Raw genomic sequence first — 20051 nt, 5'->3', positions numbered from 1 at the left:
TGTGTAGTATAGAACAATACATTTATAGACCTATAATTTGTTTATTTAAATTGTAATTATGTAAAATGTGTCTCACGGATGAAAATTAAAAATCGCGGGGCCCTGGACAATTGTCCCATTTGTCCTCCCCTAGCGCCGGCACTGAACACGATGTTGGTGATGACGTGATGTAATTATGCCAATACAATATTTTGATGTATAATAAATAAGTATATATATCGCCACCACAGCCATAGTCAGGATGTATATATTATATAATATATATATATGGATCTCGTTCAGTACCGTCGTCACTGCAGTACATACACACACATGCTGACCATTGGTTGTCAGTTTCCGTAATCCCACGTCACACGATATTTGATTTATTTTTAATTTTTATACTTATACAATTATCTTTGTGAGACGTCTCCGACACCGCGGACATTGTGTTTTTGTACGATCGCAAATTACTATTTGCATATTGGTTCGGCACCGTATTGTCCGTATTATTTTTATGCGTTCATCAGTCTCCTCCCTCCTCCTCCATTTCACCAACGCCGTTTTTTTATGGACGTGCGTCCTAGCGTGCCACCACTACATGACAACCTAGTCGGTGTTAAATGCTTCGGTACGTTTTTAATATTTTTATCGTTGTTGTCCGGCTTCTTCGCCGATTGTTCCATCGTCGAACGATAACTTCTCTACCGTTTGCCGATACCTTTGTACGTGCAATGCAGTGACGCTCTAACTATATGACGTGTCGTGTCCATCATTAAGTAGTCGGTCGCATTATTACGTAACGATTAATTGTTGAGCTCTCGTACATCAGTAACAATTGCCACAACTGCTATTGGTGTCATTAGGGTGCCTTAAGTTGTCCATTTCGGTACCGTTAGCCACCGTGTCGCCGTCGTCGCCGTGCCGCGCGATCGTAAAAGGCGGGTGTCGTTTGGCTGGCCGCCATACAGAGGATCATTTATGCGTCTATAACCGGACCGTGCGATACTTGTGAACGCGTCACACGACGGAGTGCCAGAGAACGTGTGTTGGTGGTTCATCGCCAAACTCCGTAGTGCCTCCTCTTTTTCGTAGCCGCGATCCTGCATCGCTGCAGTCGTCTCTTATGCGACAGCTTCACCTTAAGAACTACAATATTATATGTACGTCGTCGGTTTGTCAACTACTGTATCGTCGACAGCGACATATTGTATCTACATTTATTCTCACTTGGAATATTAAAGTTATTTTTTAAATCATTGTCGAAAAAAATAAAGTAATAATAGCTAAAATAAAAAAAAGGTCTTGGAATTACGTGTAAATATATACACTAATGATTATATAATATAATAATAATATATATAATAATAACGTGTAAGGTTTTTTTACAAAATTGGTGGTCAGCACAACAAAAAAGTTTAGGATCCACTGATCTACAGTACAGCAGATCGGTGAAAACTTGTCCACCCTTTTTAAAATATTATTTTAAGTAGGTATATGTGTATAATGCATATTGTTGCATATTTTAAGAACTAACTTGAAAAATATAAAATGCTAGATGACACATCAATAATATGCTCCTAAATCCTTACTTCAATTTAATTAAACCAGTTAATTATTAACGCGGAGTCGCGGAATACATTTTAAAAATGATTTGTGAGAAAAAATGTCTGAATAAGAACGGCAGTATAATTGAAATGATATTATATCATATCATACTACGTACCTATAGTGTTTTCGTATTGTGAGATTTATTTTTTGTATAAATATGTTACTATGTAAACTATTTTGACTAAATTAATTGTGCTTTGTAATAATTGTATTTATTTAAATATAAATAATATTATAATACACGTAATATATTTTCAGTTATTATATTATTACTCTACGACGTAGAGTCTACGGTTAAGTACCTATATAAATAAACCAATGGAATATACCTCACAAATAATAATATTATTACAATATGGTTAATTTGGATCATGATTATAATTTTAGTTTATTATATTTGTGTATACAGTGTAATGATTACTATTTAAATATACCTATTTATCTATATAATATGAGTAACGACGTCTGTCGTGCTTCAGACATAGGTGCTAGGTATTGTTACCGAAGAACGGAAATACCATGCATCTATTAATACATTTATTCTGGTCACTAAATATATTATTGTTAATTTGACTAATGGCAATAACTGTTAATAGTTCTTACAGATTACAGATATGTACGCCGACTTCTTAATTTAAAATCATTATGCTATATATTATTGCTCATTGCTTCACTCAGAATCTAAAAATAAAGTTCATTATTAATTAATAATTATTATACTTTAAAAATTCCAAAATATTTTGAAAATTATATAATGCCTAGAAAATGTTAATAAAAATATTTGAAGTATATTATATCTATACAGTTAGGTATTTCTTATTTGAATTACTATCAATAAAATAACAATATAGATTATAATAAGAAAAAATCTGTTAAAATTCTAGTAGGTAACCTTTAAATTTATAAATATTTCATTTGATTTGAAAGATTAATCGAGACAAATGTACGAGTTAACAAATTTATCAAATGGAAACAATCGTTTAACAGGAGTGGGACCGCAGAAGAATATATAAGCTGGTATAAATTCATAATAAATGGTGTAATATTATATTGTAATTGATAAATCAATATTATACATTTTTAGTTTCTCAGTTCAATATAATGAATATATTCATTTTTTTATTATATTATATTATATTAAGTGCAAACAATTTTTACATGCTTTAAAAAATGTACTAATTTATTGTATTAATTAATAATTAATAATTAGTTATTATTTTATTTCTAATTATTGTTTATGTACGCATGAGACTAATAATAAATAATGATATAAATATTATAAATATACATACGTTTAGTATCTGTGTGTTGGTAGCTTTTCTTCTGTTATCGAAAATCAGGGTTGCAGTAACCAGGACACACCTCTTCAACCATAAATCCGGTAAAGGAGATAATTGAAACATTGAATGGAAACACTAACCTCAAAAATATAATACAATATATTCCGAATCTGTCAGCAAAAATTATTTAAAATTACAAACTACAAGTAATAAAAACTATAAAGTTATATTTTTGTAATCTTCCTTCTTCATTAAATATTTAATATTATCGGTTTAGTTGAATAAAAATCTATTAAAATGGCTTTACACGTACCGAAAGCTCCTGGTTTCGCTCAAATGTTAAAGGATGGTGCCATGGTGAGTGTCTTACAAACATAATTAATGACAATGAACATATTACTTAATGATCATGTTTGGATTCCGTTAATGTGTTTTAGCATCTTTCTGGTCTAGAAGAAGCAGTCTATCGAAACATCGGCGCCTGCAAACAGTTCTCTGACACTGTTAAAACTGCATATGGTCCGAATGGTATGAACAAAATAGTTATAAATCATATTGACAAGATATTCATCACTAACGATGCAGCCACTATTGTTAAGGAGCTAGATGTAAGTGTTTCAGATGTACATCAAATGTATCAATTTTTTTTATCATAGTATTTGTGTAGATTGAACATCCAGCTGCTAAAATCATTGTATTCGCGTCTGAGATGCAAGAACAAGAAGTAGGTGATGGAACCAACTTTGTTATCATTTTTGCAGGAGCATTGTTAGAACAAGCTGAACACTTACTGAAAATGGTGAGTGCCTGTATTTTCTTGATTATCAATACTTAATCAATCTTTTATAATAATTTAATTTTTAATGATTAAAGGGTTTAACTCCAGTTGAAGTATGTGAAGGTTTCCAAGTAGCTCTTGAAAAGACTCTTGAGTTATTACCTACCTTGACTTGTCATGAAATTAAAGATATCAAAAATAATGCTGAACAATTAGTAGTAACACAAGCTGTAAAATCATCCATTATGAGCAAGCAATATGGCCAGGAACAGTTTATCACAGATCTTGTGTTAAAAGCTTGCAGTAAGTTTTATATTTAAACTCATAATTTAATTTTTAAAAACTGTATTAAAATTTAACTTTATTTTCAGCTTCTATTCTCCCAGAAAAGACTACTTTCAATGTTGACAACGTTAGAGTATGCAAAATTTTGGTAATTACAATTTTTTATTTTATATTTGTTTTATTTGTACTATCTATTTTTATTTTGTATTTTTTAAATTTTTTGTTTAGGGATCAAATTTATACAACTCTACTGTTGTGAATGGTATGGTATTCAAACGTACTAATGAAGGTGATATTACTAAACAGACTGATGCTAAGATTGCTGTATATACATGTCCCATTGACATTACTACGACTGAGACAAAAGTATGTTGTAATTTATAGCTGATTAATTAAGAAATACAAATTTGTGTTTAATTTAATATATTAATTATTAATTTTAGGGAACAGTTTTAATTAAATCTGCAGAAGAATTGCAAAACTTCAGTCGTGGTGAAGAAATGATACTTGAAGAACAAATTAAAGCAATTGCTGATGCAGGTGTCACTGTAATTGTTGCTGGTGGTAAATTTGGCGACATGGCCTTACATTATTTAAACAAGTATAAAATTATGGGTGTTCGATTAATGAGCAAATTTGACTTGAGACGATTGTGCAAATCTGTCTCAGCTACTGCACTACCTAGACTTGTAAGTATTTATGTCTAATTATTTATTAAATAAAATATTAACTTAAAGTAAGAGTATGATTCTAAATGAAAATTAAAATTAGGGATTAAAATATAACCGGGATATTATTTTAAACCATTAGTTTTAAAAAAAATTTTAATTGTCCATCTTATTTAAATTATTAATTGATAATAAACATCAGTCATTTAGTCCAGTGATTCTTAACCACTGTGTCACTAAATAAGTCTAATTATAACACAAAGTATGTTCAATTACATTGAATATATAAACATTTTGACACATTTTATTAAAATCTTTAAAACGTTTAATAAGTATTTGTTAATATAATTTTTATGATGATAAAAAATAAGTTATCTGTTAACAACATAGTCCATATATTTTATTACCATTAAAATTAAATATTACCCACTATTTTTATTTTTTTATTGTATGTTGTACAAAGTATGAAATATTTAATTTATCACACAAAGGTTGAGAAATACTGATTGACACTGAAAACTTAGTCAATTCTTTTACTTAGGTTTTTCTTGTTATGTGTATAATGTATCATATTTCAGAATCAATTTAAAACTATATATATAAAAAAAAAAAATTATATTATATTGTTTAAATTTAGACTCCTCCAAATAAAGAAGAACTTGGTTTTGCTGACTGTGTGTATGTAGATGAACTTGGAGACACTTCATTGGTAGTATTCCGTTTAGATGGTAAAGACTCACGTATGTCAACAATTGTTGTACGTGGTGCCACTGATAACTACATGGATGACATAGAAAGAGCAATTGATGATGGTGTAAACACATTCAAAGGCATTACCAGAGTATGTTAAAATTAAGCCATTTTTTATGTTCTTATATTTTGAATAAATTTAAGTTTTTAACCTCATCTTAGGATGGAAAATTATTACCTGGCGCTGGAGCTGTAGAAATGGAACTTGCTTATCAAGTAGGCTTATATGCTGACACATTGCCCGGATTAGAACAATATGGTGCGAAAAGGTTTGCAATTGCTCTTGAAGGTTTTGTTAAAATTTTAGCTGACAACACTGGTGTGAAATCTAATGAAACTCTTGCTGAACTTTATTCTCAACATAGCAAGGGAAATAAAAATGCTGGTTTTAACATTGAAGTATGTTTATTGTTTGTGGATTTTTTTCTTTTCTTTTAATTAATTTGTAATTATTATTTTTTTAGCCTAAGGGATCATCGTTAATAGATGTCACCAAAGCTGGAATTGTTGATTCTTACTTATCCAAGTTCTGGGGCTTGCAATATGCTACACAAGCTGCATGCACAATACTGAAAGTCGATCAAATCATAATGGCCAAACGGGCTGGAGGTCCTAAAGCACCTGGTGGACGTGCACCTGATAATGATGATGACGCGTAATTTTTTGTTGTACACATTTGGTATCTTTTTTTACCCACTAATTCAAGTTACTAACTCTTAATAATAATACTAAGTATTTTTTTTTACTTGTAATATTAAGAATCAATTTTGTAAAATTCTAATAAATAAATTAAAATGATTCTTTATTATTTCTTGATTACATTTTATTTAAACTTTTTAGAACACTATCAATTTATTTTTACATATTCACAAAATACATAGCTATTAATTTTTATTGAAAAATATTTTTGTTATTTAAATAGTTGTTTAATTACAATTACACATAGAAACGATAAATTTTATTTTTGTTATCATGCTTAATTATAACAATAAAAGCCATAAGAAAACAACTTAAAAAATAACTAGCTTATTCCATATTTTTTAATCAGTACTTTTAAATTGTGTAATGGGCCATATAAAGTGATTAAGTCCACAGGATCCTAGTACCAAAAATTGTTAAAATACAAGTAGTATCTTGGTTGCTCAAGATGAATATTTCACCAAAAAAATAATGAAAATGTAAATACTCGTAATAAAATACTATGTTTTCATATTGAAAAATTGTTTGCTGTTAAATATTATCATTTCCCAGTATGTTATCAAGTTATTAACAGTTGATCCTAAAAACACTAAAAAAATTTCAATTATGATAATAAATATACATCATTAAAACACATTTTTTTATAGTACTTGATATTATATTGTTTTGCATAAGAGCTTAGAATATTTGTATTTAATTTTAATTTTTTTATATTTTTCATACTTTTTCATATTTTATTATAATAAAACAAAAATAGCTGAGAATTAAAAACCAGTATGTTGAACCATTAATTATAGAATTCAGATTCTATTCTATTCTATAGCCAATTGTTAAAATTCATAACAATATTTAATAAATGTTTGTGTTATAAAATAATTAATATTAAATATGAAAGAAATATAATTATATTTTAATATTTATAAAAATTTGAAATAAAAATGTAGGAATTATCTGTACCCTAATAACAATAAGTAAAGTCTAGCATGTTTATCAATTATTTACTTGATAATATTGATCTAATTAAAATTGATTGTAAAATATAACTGTTGTTTATTAATTATTATTATTTATAATATGGGGTGTAGATTCATGTCTTGTAAAATCTTAAACATTTTATGAACTATACATTTTAGCAATAATTTAATTAGTGTTGGATGTTGATGAGTACGGAATATCTACGATAAATTAATCCTTATAGGAAAATGAGATAATATTAACAATTGATAAAATATTAACTACTTTTCAAATTGTGTTTATTCTTTTAAGTTTATAAGTTATAAATATGATTTTATCAAAAAAATTGAGTTTTGTGTAGAATTTTTTTACGATTTATTTTTTTATTTTTAAATAATTATTAGGAGCAGCATCAGTTGAATAAAATAGTACTAGACACTCGAGTATTACTTACATACTTCGTGTATTTATTGACACAAATAAAAAACATATTTCTATACATTTTCTTAATTGTATAAGTATCATTGTATTCATATAGCATTATACGAGTATACAAAGTCAAACCGTGTAGTTCTATGCCTTTCAATCAGGCGTTTGTACATCAGTTTGAAACAGTTATATAATATGAGTGGTATTTACAATTAATTAATTCTTAAACACTATGTTAAAATGACAAGCGTAGACAAACTGAAAAAGGGCAATTAGCTAATAATTTTTATAGGTAGATACACTATTACACTAAATCGTTTTACGGTAACATTAAAATTAAGTCAACGGGTTTATCGGACGTGCGACCGCACCTCCTCTCTCACTCATGAGCGGTCCCCGATCCGGAGATCGTAGACGCACATAATAAATAAACTAGTGGTCCGTGAGTGATATTGCAATATCTAAACATTACTGCGACATAAAAAGAAAAACGTTTCTCGGCTGCGCGCATGATATACAAACGTATTTGAAAAACAATATACTATGCTGACGTCGAGCGTAGGTATTGTTATACATGGGTATTATTTTATTATATAGTGGTAAATGGTAATAGGAACTCTACGGCGAGTCGATTTCGATGTTTTTCGGTTTGACATCGGTCCCGATTCCTTCGGCTTCGTTGATGGTGTCGGGCAATTTGATGTTTTTACTTTCCGGTAAGGTCATGGTGATGGCCGCGGCCGCAAGCGCGGTCAAACCGAACACCAGCATTGTCGCAAACACGCCAAAGTACTCCGTCTGAAAACAATTTCAATTGACCGTCAAGACTTGTCGACCGTTTAAGTGTGTTGGGGGGGGGGGGTGGGGGGGTAGCAACACGGGTTCACCCGGCGTGTATAGAAACGAGCACGCGTAACATTTGCAGTATTATACTTTATACCCAGTGGAAAACAAAGTTTGTCATGGTTTTCCGTGTCCGGTGTCTGCGATGTGTTCCGCGAAATAGATCGGTGGCACACAGTTCCGGTTTGCTACAACTTCGAGTGTATCTTTCCGTTTCGTCGGTAACGATGATGAAATATTCAAAAACGTTTTAGATTTTACATTTATTTTATTTTTCATTTGATGAAAAAAAATTAATTTTCAACTCGTTTACGCCGAACATAACACTTGGGGAAATACTAAACGTTTGAAAATACGACAGATATTATTTAACTGCAGTTATTGTCAGCTGCATTGGTAGGTAATTTTTATCAATTTTGTTTAGAAATTAAAAAAAAACAAAAATACCATTAAAACAGTTATTTTAATATTTTTTGTGCGTAAGTATAATACATTTTTCAAGAGTTCCTTTATTCTATCAGAGTACAACTTATTTAAAAAATGAAGTAAAAAAGTTCACAACACGAATTGCATAAATTGTACTGGATGTCACGCGCCTTAGTTGCCGGTCACAAACGCAGCAGTATAGCAATCAAGCTGCAGGTATAATGTATATATCACATATTGTTTGCACTTTAGATTATATATTATATTATTAGTAATGATGTATTACACTTACCAGCAACGTGGCTTGAGGCGCCAACATGGACCCTATCCGACCGAGCATTGAGCACATGGACATCATGGTGGCCCGCATCCTGGTGGGGAATATCTCAGCGGTAAGCATGTAAATTATGCAAAACGCGATGGATATTGCGAGCTTACTGACCAAAAACAGCGTCAGCCTTATTAAGAAGAATTCTGTTTTTAGAGAAAAAGCAACGGGATAATATTATTAGTTAGGTATTACTTATTAGGTACTCGTTGTCTCGTTACACTAGTACTCGATGAATAATAATATTAAGAAGTAGCCTAGTAGGTAATAAACTAAAAACGGTAATAGGATTTTTTAAATGTGTAGTTACATAATAATAAACGCCGTGTAAAAATGTACAAAAATCTAAAACCAAATAAACGAGTAAAGTTTTTGGGTTTTGCTAAAAATAATTGACCTCGTCAAAGATAGATAGGTACACAAATTAATTTCATCAAACTTCGAATAATTTATTTTTATAATTCGAGTTCTTACAAACGAGAATGGTAAATTTTATAGGCTTTACTTAAATATTAGGACAAATTAAATGTTGTAACGATTTATTATTGTAGTACCTACATTAAGTTGTAATATATATTTATCGATATTATCTGATTATATCGAGAATTACATTGCTAAAAATAGATTTTAAATGCATACCTATATTTTTTCCATCGAGAGAACGCGCTGCAAATCGACCAAAATCAGTTTTTCTGTGCATTCCCCAATGATACCCAGCTATAATAAGCGAAACAGTTTTGATAGCATGGTGACGCAGGGGTTGCGCAGAATCGGCGCGTTCTCTCGCTGGACAGACTATACTTTATTTTTATATTATTGACGGCCACTATATAAATAACATCATTTATTTTTAATTTTATTAAAAACTATAGTTGGAAAATTTTTCAATTATATTTTTAAATTTCACATACCTGATTTTTTAGAAATTTTATTCTTAAACTTTTTTGTATCTATTGAGGACCTAACCAAGTGTAGCAGTAAGTAGATATTTTATCCTAAAATTTAGTATTGCTTGTTTGTAAAAACCCTGAGTTAATGATGCTCATTACTCACCAACTGACGTCAAGTTGTACATGACGCAAGTGACGCCACTTAACACGAACATACAACACAGTGACATTTTTCTTGACATGCCTTCCATTATCAACCAGTTCAACAGACAAGCCGGTATCTCGACGAACAACACTAACGAGAAGTTCAGAAACTTGTCTCCGGCGATATCCGTCGAGCTTATCGTAAGACCATAGTATACCAGGGTTACCGCTATCCTGGCGGAGGTAAAAATACACATTTTTTAGTAAATCAAACAGTAAACGACAATATAATAGACTCTCGCAATCATAATAATATATAGATTATAGATATTCGCTAAAACGATTTGCATTCATATAGGTGTGTTATTTAGGAGGGGCTATAGGGGCCATGACCCTCCCTAAAGTCTAGACATCATAAGATAACTATAAATAATAATTTCTTATACAAATATGAACAAAAGTACAGAGTGAATTTTTGACCAAAAGGATTGCCTTTCCCTAAAAAACAAATCAAATCCGCTACTGCATTTATGCGCCTCTATTTATATTTATTCATATTTTTCAGTTGGATGTTACCTCTGCATAATTACTAATTTCCCATATTCAAAATATTCATATTGTTATTAGTTTACTACTTATATTCTTACATCTCAATTACTAAATATACATACTATTGTATAGATTGTAGTTGACTTTATAAAATAAAAACAAACGTGTAGACGTTGCAGTGGTTTAATTTTGAAATTTTTAATTGAACGGACAAAATATTAAATAATTTAAAAATAATAAATCCAAAAAAGAGAACGTTGAAAATGAAAAAAGTGATAATAAAATGTTATATTATTATAATATTTTATAATCTTAATATCTTATGTATAATATTATATACTTATATAATAGATATAAAACATAAAAATATTATTAATATCAAGGCTGTATGTATACTGCGGCAAAATTACACCTTTTCTAAAATTTGATATGTAAACTGTGGCAAAAAAAATTAACATTATACGCTACAAAACCGATAAGATATATTAAATAAACTGCAGCAATTTATTTTATATGAATAATATACCTAAATAGGTACTATGTCTATGTGCATACCGATACCGATACTATAACACATATATTAGGTATATCTATGTAGGTTATCCTTGAATATGTGTGTTTTAGGAAAATGTATATAATATATATTTTATGTAAATTGTGCGATATACATATATATAACAGTGATAAAATTATCAAACTAGCTATCTTACCACACGTATGAACACCTGATCATCCTCCAGAATATAGTCGAAGAACGGATTATGTCTTTTAAGATGGTGCTGAACTTTGCATCGTTTTCGTCCAAACATTCCATGCTCTGCGAAAGTCAACATATTGATAATGCATAATATATTATACGTTCGATTCGTTAAGTAATTTAAAATCGGATTTCATAAACTGTTCAGTATATACTATATATATTTGAACGAGTTATTTGAATTTAAAATATCACCTGTGTTTGGGTGTTTGTATGCAGGTCGGGAAATGGCTTTTTATTGGCAGCAGCAATTTTCTTAAGCGTATTGATCACTTTGTCGTGTTTACCTTGACTTTCTAACCACCTCATCGATTCTTCCGTTAGCCTGTGTATGAGAAAATAACAGTAGTATTGTGTTAATTGACATGAAACAAAAAAAAAATATAAAAAGATAATAACCAAAAGTACGACAGGAACAGCAATCCCGGGATGTTGACTAACTGCAACAAAAGCCTCCAGTCTTTCACTAAGCTTGCAGTATAAGCCACTAAAATAGAGCCAATCGGGAGGAAACATTCTAGAATCGAATAATAGAGTACACGCTGATGGGGCAAAAACAACTCCATTGCTATAATTAAAGAGAAAAATAATTTTAATTCACATTCAAGTCTACTGTATATTAGTATATTCAATAATTCAATATATTATAGCATGTCACGGAATTAGAGGACATTTTATAAATATAATGTATATTTATATAATTAATAAATACCCATGTACTTATCAGTTAACTGTTTTGAAATTTGAACTTCATATACCTAATATAAAAGTGACTGTGTAAATTCCACTGGACACTGTCGAAGACAACAATTCCAAAATCATGAACATCAAATAACTGGTCGAAAACGATTGAATGATGCATAACGCGGCGGATATAGCTGCACAAAACACCATAGTAAACTTTCGGCCATACCTAAAAAAATTCGTATTTATTAGAACATTTTTAACCATATAATAAATCGAAGGCGTGAACTGATCTGTCGCGCAGTACAACAATAGAGTTTCTTTACAGGGCATTTTTTTAAAAAGTAAACACTTATTGTCTTGAATAGTGCTTTCTTTTCTAGAAATATTGTTTTGCATAATTTAAAGTTAATAAAACTAATATTTTTTTCATTCTAGTTTCATATAGTTATAAGCAAAATATTTTTCTGAGGAATTTTATATATAAATTAGAAAAATAAAGTTAATTAATAAGTTATTAAGTCAAATTATAAGGTGGGTGAAGTATAGTGACTAACAAATTCTGGGTTTCCGTGTTTCACTCCACTTAATTAAACTTAAAATATAAACGGCTATACTTGTTAGAAATTTGATTTTTATGTATTTATTAAAAATAATATTTTGATTGAAAGTATGAAATAAAATAATGTATATATTTTTAAAAAAAGTAAAAAATTAAAATTTGGTAACGATAAAAATATTGAAAATAATAATGTTTTTTAATGATTAAAAAGTATGTACAATATTATTTCTAAAAATAATAATTTTTCTTGAGAAATTAAAAAAATAAAATTATAATCATACTGCAGGTATTAAAAAAAAGACATGTACCTACTAAATAGATAAAAGTGTCTCATCTACTTTAAATCATATATTCAAGATATTTTGAATAACCTTCAATGTTCGTTTTTTAGCAAAACGTGTTTTTTTGGTCAAAAATAACGTATCTGCACTCTTACCTATCGTTATAACACCGGAAAAGATTAAACACGCGCTGATGCAATGCAATCAAACGCGACGTTACCCCGCGGTACATCTTATATTACAATAAGTCGATAAGTTTATGTTATACACGTTCTCAACAATTTTACTAATGCTTTGTGTACATAAGTTTTCACTTACGCGTATGTGGGTATAAATACATTGCCAAATGAGCCCTTTAACCCTCGTGTTTTCCACATATGTTTAAGCAAATGATTAGAATATTAAAATCGTTAATACAACTTAAAAGTTCTCAAAAAATATTAGTCATGGTACAACTATATATAAACATTAAATTGATTAAAGCGTTTTTGGTGGAATTTCGGTGTCTCCTCACATAATATACCTCGCCAAAGTTATTCTCTATGTGTACCTATGACTCTATAATATTGGTATAGTCATGGTATATGTATAGTTGAATGTTGATTATTATAAGTACGTATAAACAAGTGCACTCATTACTCTTGAGTAAGCAGAGGACTTGTAGCATTTGCATATTTGTTTTGCGCAGTCATAAAAATAGCAGAGTACGATGTACGAAACAAATACGTTTCATGCTTTCACAAGACTAGTTTTGAAATTTTATTTTGCATAAAAATTCAATTTTGAGTCCTTTATGTTTTTTGGGCATATTTTATACTTTTACGAGTATATGCTATTTAATATATTTTGAGACATATTTAATTTAAATACATTTTTTCCACACCGACGTTTTTATTTCAAACAACACAGTTTATATGTTTGGATAACAATTTATTTATTTTTAATTTTTTTCTTATAATTTGGTATTTTACTATTCGCGGACATATTTTTTCTAGAATCGCTTGAAGATTGCTGATAAGGCTATAATATTAATTATTTGTAGTTTATTTTATTAATACATATCAGTGGCGTAATTTGGTCCTATTTTTAAAGAAGGGGTAAAATGTTTTACATTTTACCTACCCATCCCCCTCCCTTCAAAAATTTTATTTATCATAGGTATTTCTTTTCAGTGCAACAAATGTATTTACGTATATGCATAGAAACAAATAATTACAAAATATTCAATAATATTTATTGTTAAATCAGTAAATAAATGTAGTTGACTAGTAGTTGAAAAAAAGGTCATGGGGCATATGACACCCAAATCCTCCCCCATAATTACGCCACTGATACATATAATAGATATAGATGATCGTTTACGATCTAATAATGTAGTACACCATATTACTAAATCACCACCATAGTGAGCCATACACGGGGGTTAGGTTGTCAATCTAAAATATACTGAAATTATGTAATTGTTTTGATTTGTTTTAAATACTATTTATTTTATTAATGCTTTTAAATTTAATCGAAAAAAAATTATTGGATTTTTTAGTGCTTAAGTGCTTGCATATTTAGTGATATTTTAGAGTTACAAGTCCTCTGCCTTACTCGAGAGTAACCACCGTACATAAATTATTTAGATATATAATGTAATATACTATATTGTATAAGTATAACGTAATATGTTTATATTTTATACACTATATATTTTGTTATATTACAATGTAAAAGAGTATATCGTACGTTTCATGAATGTAAATATGTACCTTTGTTTTATATTCATATAATTGTATAGGTATTTAAAGAGTATGACTTTAACAGACATCAGACACATAAATATATTATTCCAATAGGTCGTCAGATACCTACGGTTTAATATGGTAATTTAATTATAATATTTATAACCCTTCCAGCTTATCTTACTATAGCACTTGGTAATTGTTACCGAATTTACAATTACAGTGGTCTGTTAATATATTATATTCAAAAAATAAATTAATGATACTTTTTATCTCAGTCCGAAGAATAATGATGTATACTTTTTTAATATTAATAATATACTTTTGGGACCACAATTTTTTTAACATTTTAAAGATTGCCAAATGCCAAGATGAATTGGACTGGTTATACTGGTTATACAGTATATACAGTATATTATGTATACTACATTACGTACGAATTTTTTCGCAACCAATTATATGATGGGTTTTAACATTAATAATTGAGCGAATTGACCTTACTATAATTGACATTATCAGTGTTTGTAGGTAGATTTTTCAATTTTTTAAGCTTTAAATTCAAAAATACTTATAATTCGTTTAAAAATTAAAATACCGCAAAAAATGTTCGTGAAAATTAAGATAATTATGAGGTTTTTAGTCTTAAATTTGATAATTGGTCTAATTCACTTTAATAATAAAACTAACAACTTAATGTTGTGCACTTGTGCAGTTTGTAAGAAGGAGACAATAGGTTATACGGGTGTTACGTCCAAGGAACAACATCTATTACCATCTCATATTTTGGTAAAATTATATTTAACTTATAAGAAACACAAAATAGCAGAGAATCTAATATTTTAATATCATGTGAAGTTGCAAAAACTGAGATAGGCAATGTTGCAAGATTTTTCTTAATTAAGCTCACCTGTCAGCGACTATTCCTGACATTGGTATTCCGATAAATTGACCGAAGTTGTTGATCGTTCCCACCATCGACAGCTTCCATTTGTTATCTTCGCACATGAGTCCAAACTACTTAATAATAATTTACGTATATTAACAATTGGTAATGAAATCAGTATTACATGTGGTTTTTTTTTATGATTCAATTTCGTAATTAAACTCTCGTCTTTGTATGATACATATTTGTTAAATAATTTAAAAAACTTAAATTTTAAGAATTAATATTTAAATAGATACATCGATATTTTTAGAAAAATTATTTCGTTTCAAAATCAAATATAAAAATGAAGTCAGTACCAAAAAAGTATTAAAGCATAGCTAGTAAGTATGTTATATATTCATATTATAGGTAGTATGATTTATAGCACAAATTTATTGTTATACATTTATAATATTAGAATAAAAATTATTTTGTCGAACTGATTTTCAAATAAATAATAAATAAATGATTAAAATGATTTGATAAAATGTTTTTTATACCTATAAATCCATATCGAAAAATTGTTTAAATTGTCAAGTTGTTTAATTGGTTATAATTATTTAAAAAAAATGTTTTAGTTTACAATATAATATAAAATATAATTTGTACATATTATGTATTTTGAATTAGTTTTGATTGTATTATATACGTACTACGATAAAAGTACAAATTAGTTTTTAGCGTATATACCTACAATTTCACTGCAACGTTTCTATAATATTGTTAATTTTTTAAAATTGCAAAAACGAAAAGTTCTCCCGATCACTGGAAAACGAACTATCGTGATCATGTACACGCTCGTCTTACCATATTAATACGGAACCGTATTTATACGTACCTCCGTGCCGATGGTGTTTTCGAAATCTTCGAACACCCAACCACTGTCGCGGCACCACTCGATAGTGCTGCCGTTGAATCCATCGGACGAGCATCGCGTACCGTTTACCGAAGGACCAGACAACGCAGCGTACCGTTGACACTTGCGCGGCTGATTCGTATCGTTTCTGTAAGGTATTGCATACCGTAACCATTCGGGCTCGTACGTACGTCCTTCCGGGTGCGGCGTATCGCATTCCGGTATTTCGCACCTACAGTAGCATAAAAAGTATGTCTATTAAAACATACCTATTGGCTATTGCTATATTGTACCAACAAATATATTATTTTATTCACAATGGCGGGTACTGAGATATAAAAGGATAGTATGGACTATTTATAAAGGGCATACAATTCATAATTATATTGACAATTTCTAATACTTTTCACTAGTCATACGCTGTTCACATCACCGTCCATGATATAACCCTATCTACTTCCAATGAATCGTAGGTATTATATCAAGTATTTTGGTGTAAGAGATTAAGGAGCAGAGTATAAAAAGAGGCAGGTGTAGCATGGCCAGTACGCGCTTGCTCACGCATATAATTATGAGCTTTAGTGTTTGAAATATACATATACATTAAAGTATAATATAGTTTTGATTTTATAATAATTAATTTATAATTATTCAGTTAAATAGCATAATTATAGTTAAGTATTTATTATGATTAGCGAGTACCTATGTAAGTGAATTAGTGAATTAGTGTTATAATCTAGTATTAATTTAACTTAAAATTATTACACATTATACAAAGTTAAGTTAATTGTCTGGTGCAGGATACTTTCAATTGTCATTCGGCACTAATATAGACGATATTTAGAATCTATATCATTATATTACTCTCGATATTAATATTGATTCCAATTTCAAGCTGTACGCCTGTAGCTAATTGATTACGCAGTAGCGACTTAAATCCGTAATAATATTAGATTATTAAAATAATATAAATTATATTATCTATTAAATTATTAAATATTAAGACATTAAGCGAATTTCAGACTACACTTTATTGGTGCTGGGTTAATATATATTTACTGCAAAAATCCTATTCATCGCATTTATCTCGTCGGTTAACTCATGTCGCGGTGTTCATAAAATAAATATAAAACACTGTACACGTGTAAGTTTCCCCCTCATCTACTTATATGACAGATAATCGACCTCCCAAATTGACCCCTTTCACATGGTATTCTCACACATCTGGAATTTATACTACCACTTTACTTGTGCCTTCTTTTTAATTTAATATACATTGTATTATTTTAATCTACTAAAATGCTTTTCTTAATACGTCAATTTACTGCCAACATCAAATTTATAATACAAATATTTTTTATTATTATTAATGAGCATTAAAAGTTTAGACAAGTCACAACCGCCGCCATGTACGTTCTCAGCGTTTAAGCATCCTATACTAGTTAATTAATTAATTATATCATTATTTATTGTTTATTTAATTGATAATAATAGTAATTTCGCATGGTCGATTTACACGATACCCGTCAATCATTCTAGTTGGATGTTGTCGCAGTGATATAGTAGTTATTTTATTTTTAAATACACGTATATATCTGCATAAACGACAATCGGTTTTTATTCAATAGTTGGTAAATTTTTTTGTTTTATCTATCTACTCACATGAAGAAATATGTTGTAATGCAATTTTTTATTGGTGTATCTATCTACTCACTACATACTTGTATAAAATAATAATAGATGTTTAAATATTTCAATTTTTAAACATCATTCTTGTCATTATCTTAAAACATTCTCGTATGAAATTATTATACTGTTTTCAGGAAGAAATAAAAAAAAAAATTATTCCGACAAAATATTCACTAGGGATATCACAGAAGTAAGAAAATATACGCCACCAAAAATCACCAACGATCATTCTAAGATACATCACAGCAGAATATATTACTTATCCATATTTGAATAGAGGTTTAAACTTGAAATGTTCTATAAGCTGTTTATAAAGAAACACATTATCATATAAGCTAATGGGAATACAAGACATCATTTTAGGTACACGAAATCATTTTAGACGATCAAAATATGTAAACAAGAAGAGTGTAAAATAACTTGATTTATTTCACATTATTCCACATAGAAATGAAAAATCGTAGATTAAATTATTATTAATTTAAATAATTTTAATCGAATTAAAACCTCTATGAATCATAAAATAATATTATAAATTACCGTAACGATTGAATTTTCCAAATGATAGTCCTAAAATGTCGTATTTTTTTTAAAAATAATTCATCAAATTTTAATTTTATTAATCCACGTTTATTAAATAAAATATCTATTGAAACATGGTTTATAATATTTATACTTATCCAAATACTTTAACGCATACAATTAATGAGTACCTAGTAATTATAGAAATTATTGGTCGCTTACTGTGTAAAACATAACTTATCTGTATTTTTTTTAATTTCATATTAATTTTACGATAAATGCTCATTAATAGATTTAAAAAATATTTTAGTTCTAGTCGTCATCGTTAATTGTTAAACCTATAATAAAATATAAGTAATTAAAGTTATTTAAATAGAATATCAATCATGAACATAATAATTACAATAATTGTAGTGAAAACTAATAAATTATAAAAAATTAAAATATGATGTAACCTACATCATAAATATTCTCATAATCTCGTGTGATACAATCGGCAGTAACTAAATTATAATTTTAGTATGAATTTAAAATCATGTTGTATTGGTATATCGAAACGACAGTAAGATTTCGGTTCTTCATCTTGGAGTTTACATATAATAAAAAAAAAAAAAATCAGTTTAAAAAAATGTAAACTTTGAGATTGGGTATTTATAATAGTGTATATCAAAGGAACCTTATACGTACGTCGTACGTGCTCTGACGAATATTAAATTCGAATGTAAATAGTAATCGATTTTCGATAATAGTTTCCAACCTTTACCTGTACTTTAAATCACTGGCGGTAAAGACGTAGGTGACCGGTGATACGTTTGAATACATTATCATGAGACCGAATAATACGCAACCCATGAACTGGTACCGGCCTATACCCAAAGACACCAGAACTTTGTCGATGTCCACCATTTTATGAGAAAATTCGATGTAATTCGCTCAAATTTTCCGAAAACTGTGGTACAAAAATTGCTGAATGTGTCAACGGCGACCCGGGTGAATTGTGCTGGTCACGGACACGAACTGCAGCAGACAGCAGTACAGCGCGCTTGAACTCTGCAATGCAACAATATTCTAACCTCTGCTTACGGCGGCTCGGCGACGAGTGCGCAACGTGAAACAGGTTTGCTTTGGTTTTGGCCCTCGTACTGAGCCATGTCTACGCTTGAATAATATTCATACGCATATATACATGTATTGTGTATTATACATATTTAAAATATTATTTTTATTATTACGTTAATATGTGTCATATGCGTAAGATTTATTTTGTCAAATGCATAACGTACTGCTACTGCATAGGTAGTTCACATGATAATTGTATAATGTTAATAATGTTGCATTATTGTACTGCTATTATTGTAAATACTATAATAAAACGACCTACGGACGAGCATCGTGTGTTGTTTCGACCTAAACTGACGTCCAGACACTGCACAGT

General features: G+C 29.2%; 2 protein-coding genes across 3 annotated transcripts; one reads left to right on the top strand and one right to left on the bottom strand.

Moving 5' to 3' along the window:
* The first annotated feature begins 3032 nt into the window (after positions 1–3032).
* On the top strand, positions 3033–6159 carry LOC113560721 (T-complex protein 1 subunit theta). Its single transcript, XM_026966767.1, has 10 exons — positions 3033–3227; positions 3308–3478; positions 3538–3669; positions 3744–3951; positions 4020–4081; positions 4162–4299; positions 4377–4622; positions 5239–5442; positions 5514–5750; positions 5816–6159. Exons 1-10 carry the CDS (start codon positions 3168–3170, stop codon positions 6008–6010), a joined length of 1653 nt encoding a protein of 550 aa, XP_026822568.1. The 5' UTR covers positions 3033–3167; the 3' UTR covers positions 6011–6159.
* A 1289-nt stretch (positions 6160–7448) lies between these two features.
* LOC113561002 (solute carrier family 22 member 5-like) lies at positions 7449–19761 on the bottom strand. Of its 2 annotated transcripts, none has more exons than XM_026967166.1 (10): positions 19380–19522; positions 16388–16637; positions 15532–15638; positions 12129–12283; positions 11770–11938; positions 11566–11695; positions 11324–11430; positions 10084–10298; positions 8995–9176; positions 7449–8231 (listed from the first exon to the last, which is right to left on the bottom strand). In XM_026967166.1, exons 1-10 carry the CDS (start codon positions 19520–19522, stop codon positions 8052–8054), a joined length of 1638 nt encoding a protein of 545 aa, XP_026822967.1. In that variant the 3' UTR covers positions 7449–8051. The 2 variants fall into 2 exon arrangements, with proteins under 2 accessions (XP_026822967.1, XP_026822968.1); XM_026967167.1 differs by lacking the exon at positions 7449–8231 and adding an exon at positions 8721–8912 and having other exon boundaries at positions 19380–19761.
* Positions 19762–20051: the final 290 nt, after the last annotated feature.

The sequence above is a fragment of the Rhopalosiphum maidis genome, chromosome 4 (genome assembly GCF_003676215.2).
Source record: "Rhopalosiphum maidis isolate BTI-1 chromosome 4, ASM367621v3, whole genome shotgun sequence".
Lineage (NCBI taxonomy): Eukaryota > Metazoa > Arthropoda > Insecta > Hemiptera > Aphididae > Rhopalosiphum > Rhopalosiphum maidis.
This window is presented reverse-complemented; position numbering and strand designations above follow the sequence as displayed.

Coding starts and splice junctions, on each gene's coding strand:
- LOC113560721 (XM_026966767.1), top strand. CDS start 3,168: ATGGCTTTACACGTACCGAAAGCTCCTGGTTTCGCTCAAATGTTAAAG. Junction 3,670..3,743: donor CTGAACACTTACTGAAAATG/GTGAGTGCCTGT, acceptor TAATGATTAAAG/GGTTTAACTCCAGTTGAAGT. Junction 5,443..5,513: donor CATTCAAAGGCATTACCAGA/GTATGTTAAAAT, acceptor ACCTCATCTTAG/GATGGAAAATTATTACCTGG.
- LOC113561002 (XM_026967166.1), bottom strand. CDS start 19,522: ATGGTGGACATCGACAAAGTTCTGGTGTCTTTGGGTATAGGCCGGTAC. Junction 12,284..15,531: donor TCAGGAATAGTCGCTGACAG/GTGAGCTTAATT, acceptor GAATTTTTTTAG/GTATGGCCGAAAGTTTACTA. Junction 11,431..11,565: donor ATACAAACACCCAAACACAG/GTGATATTTTAA, acceptor TGACTTTCGCAG/AGCATGGAATGTTTGGACGA.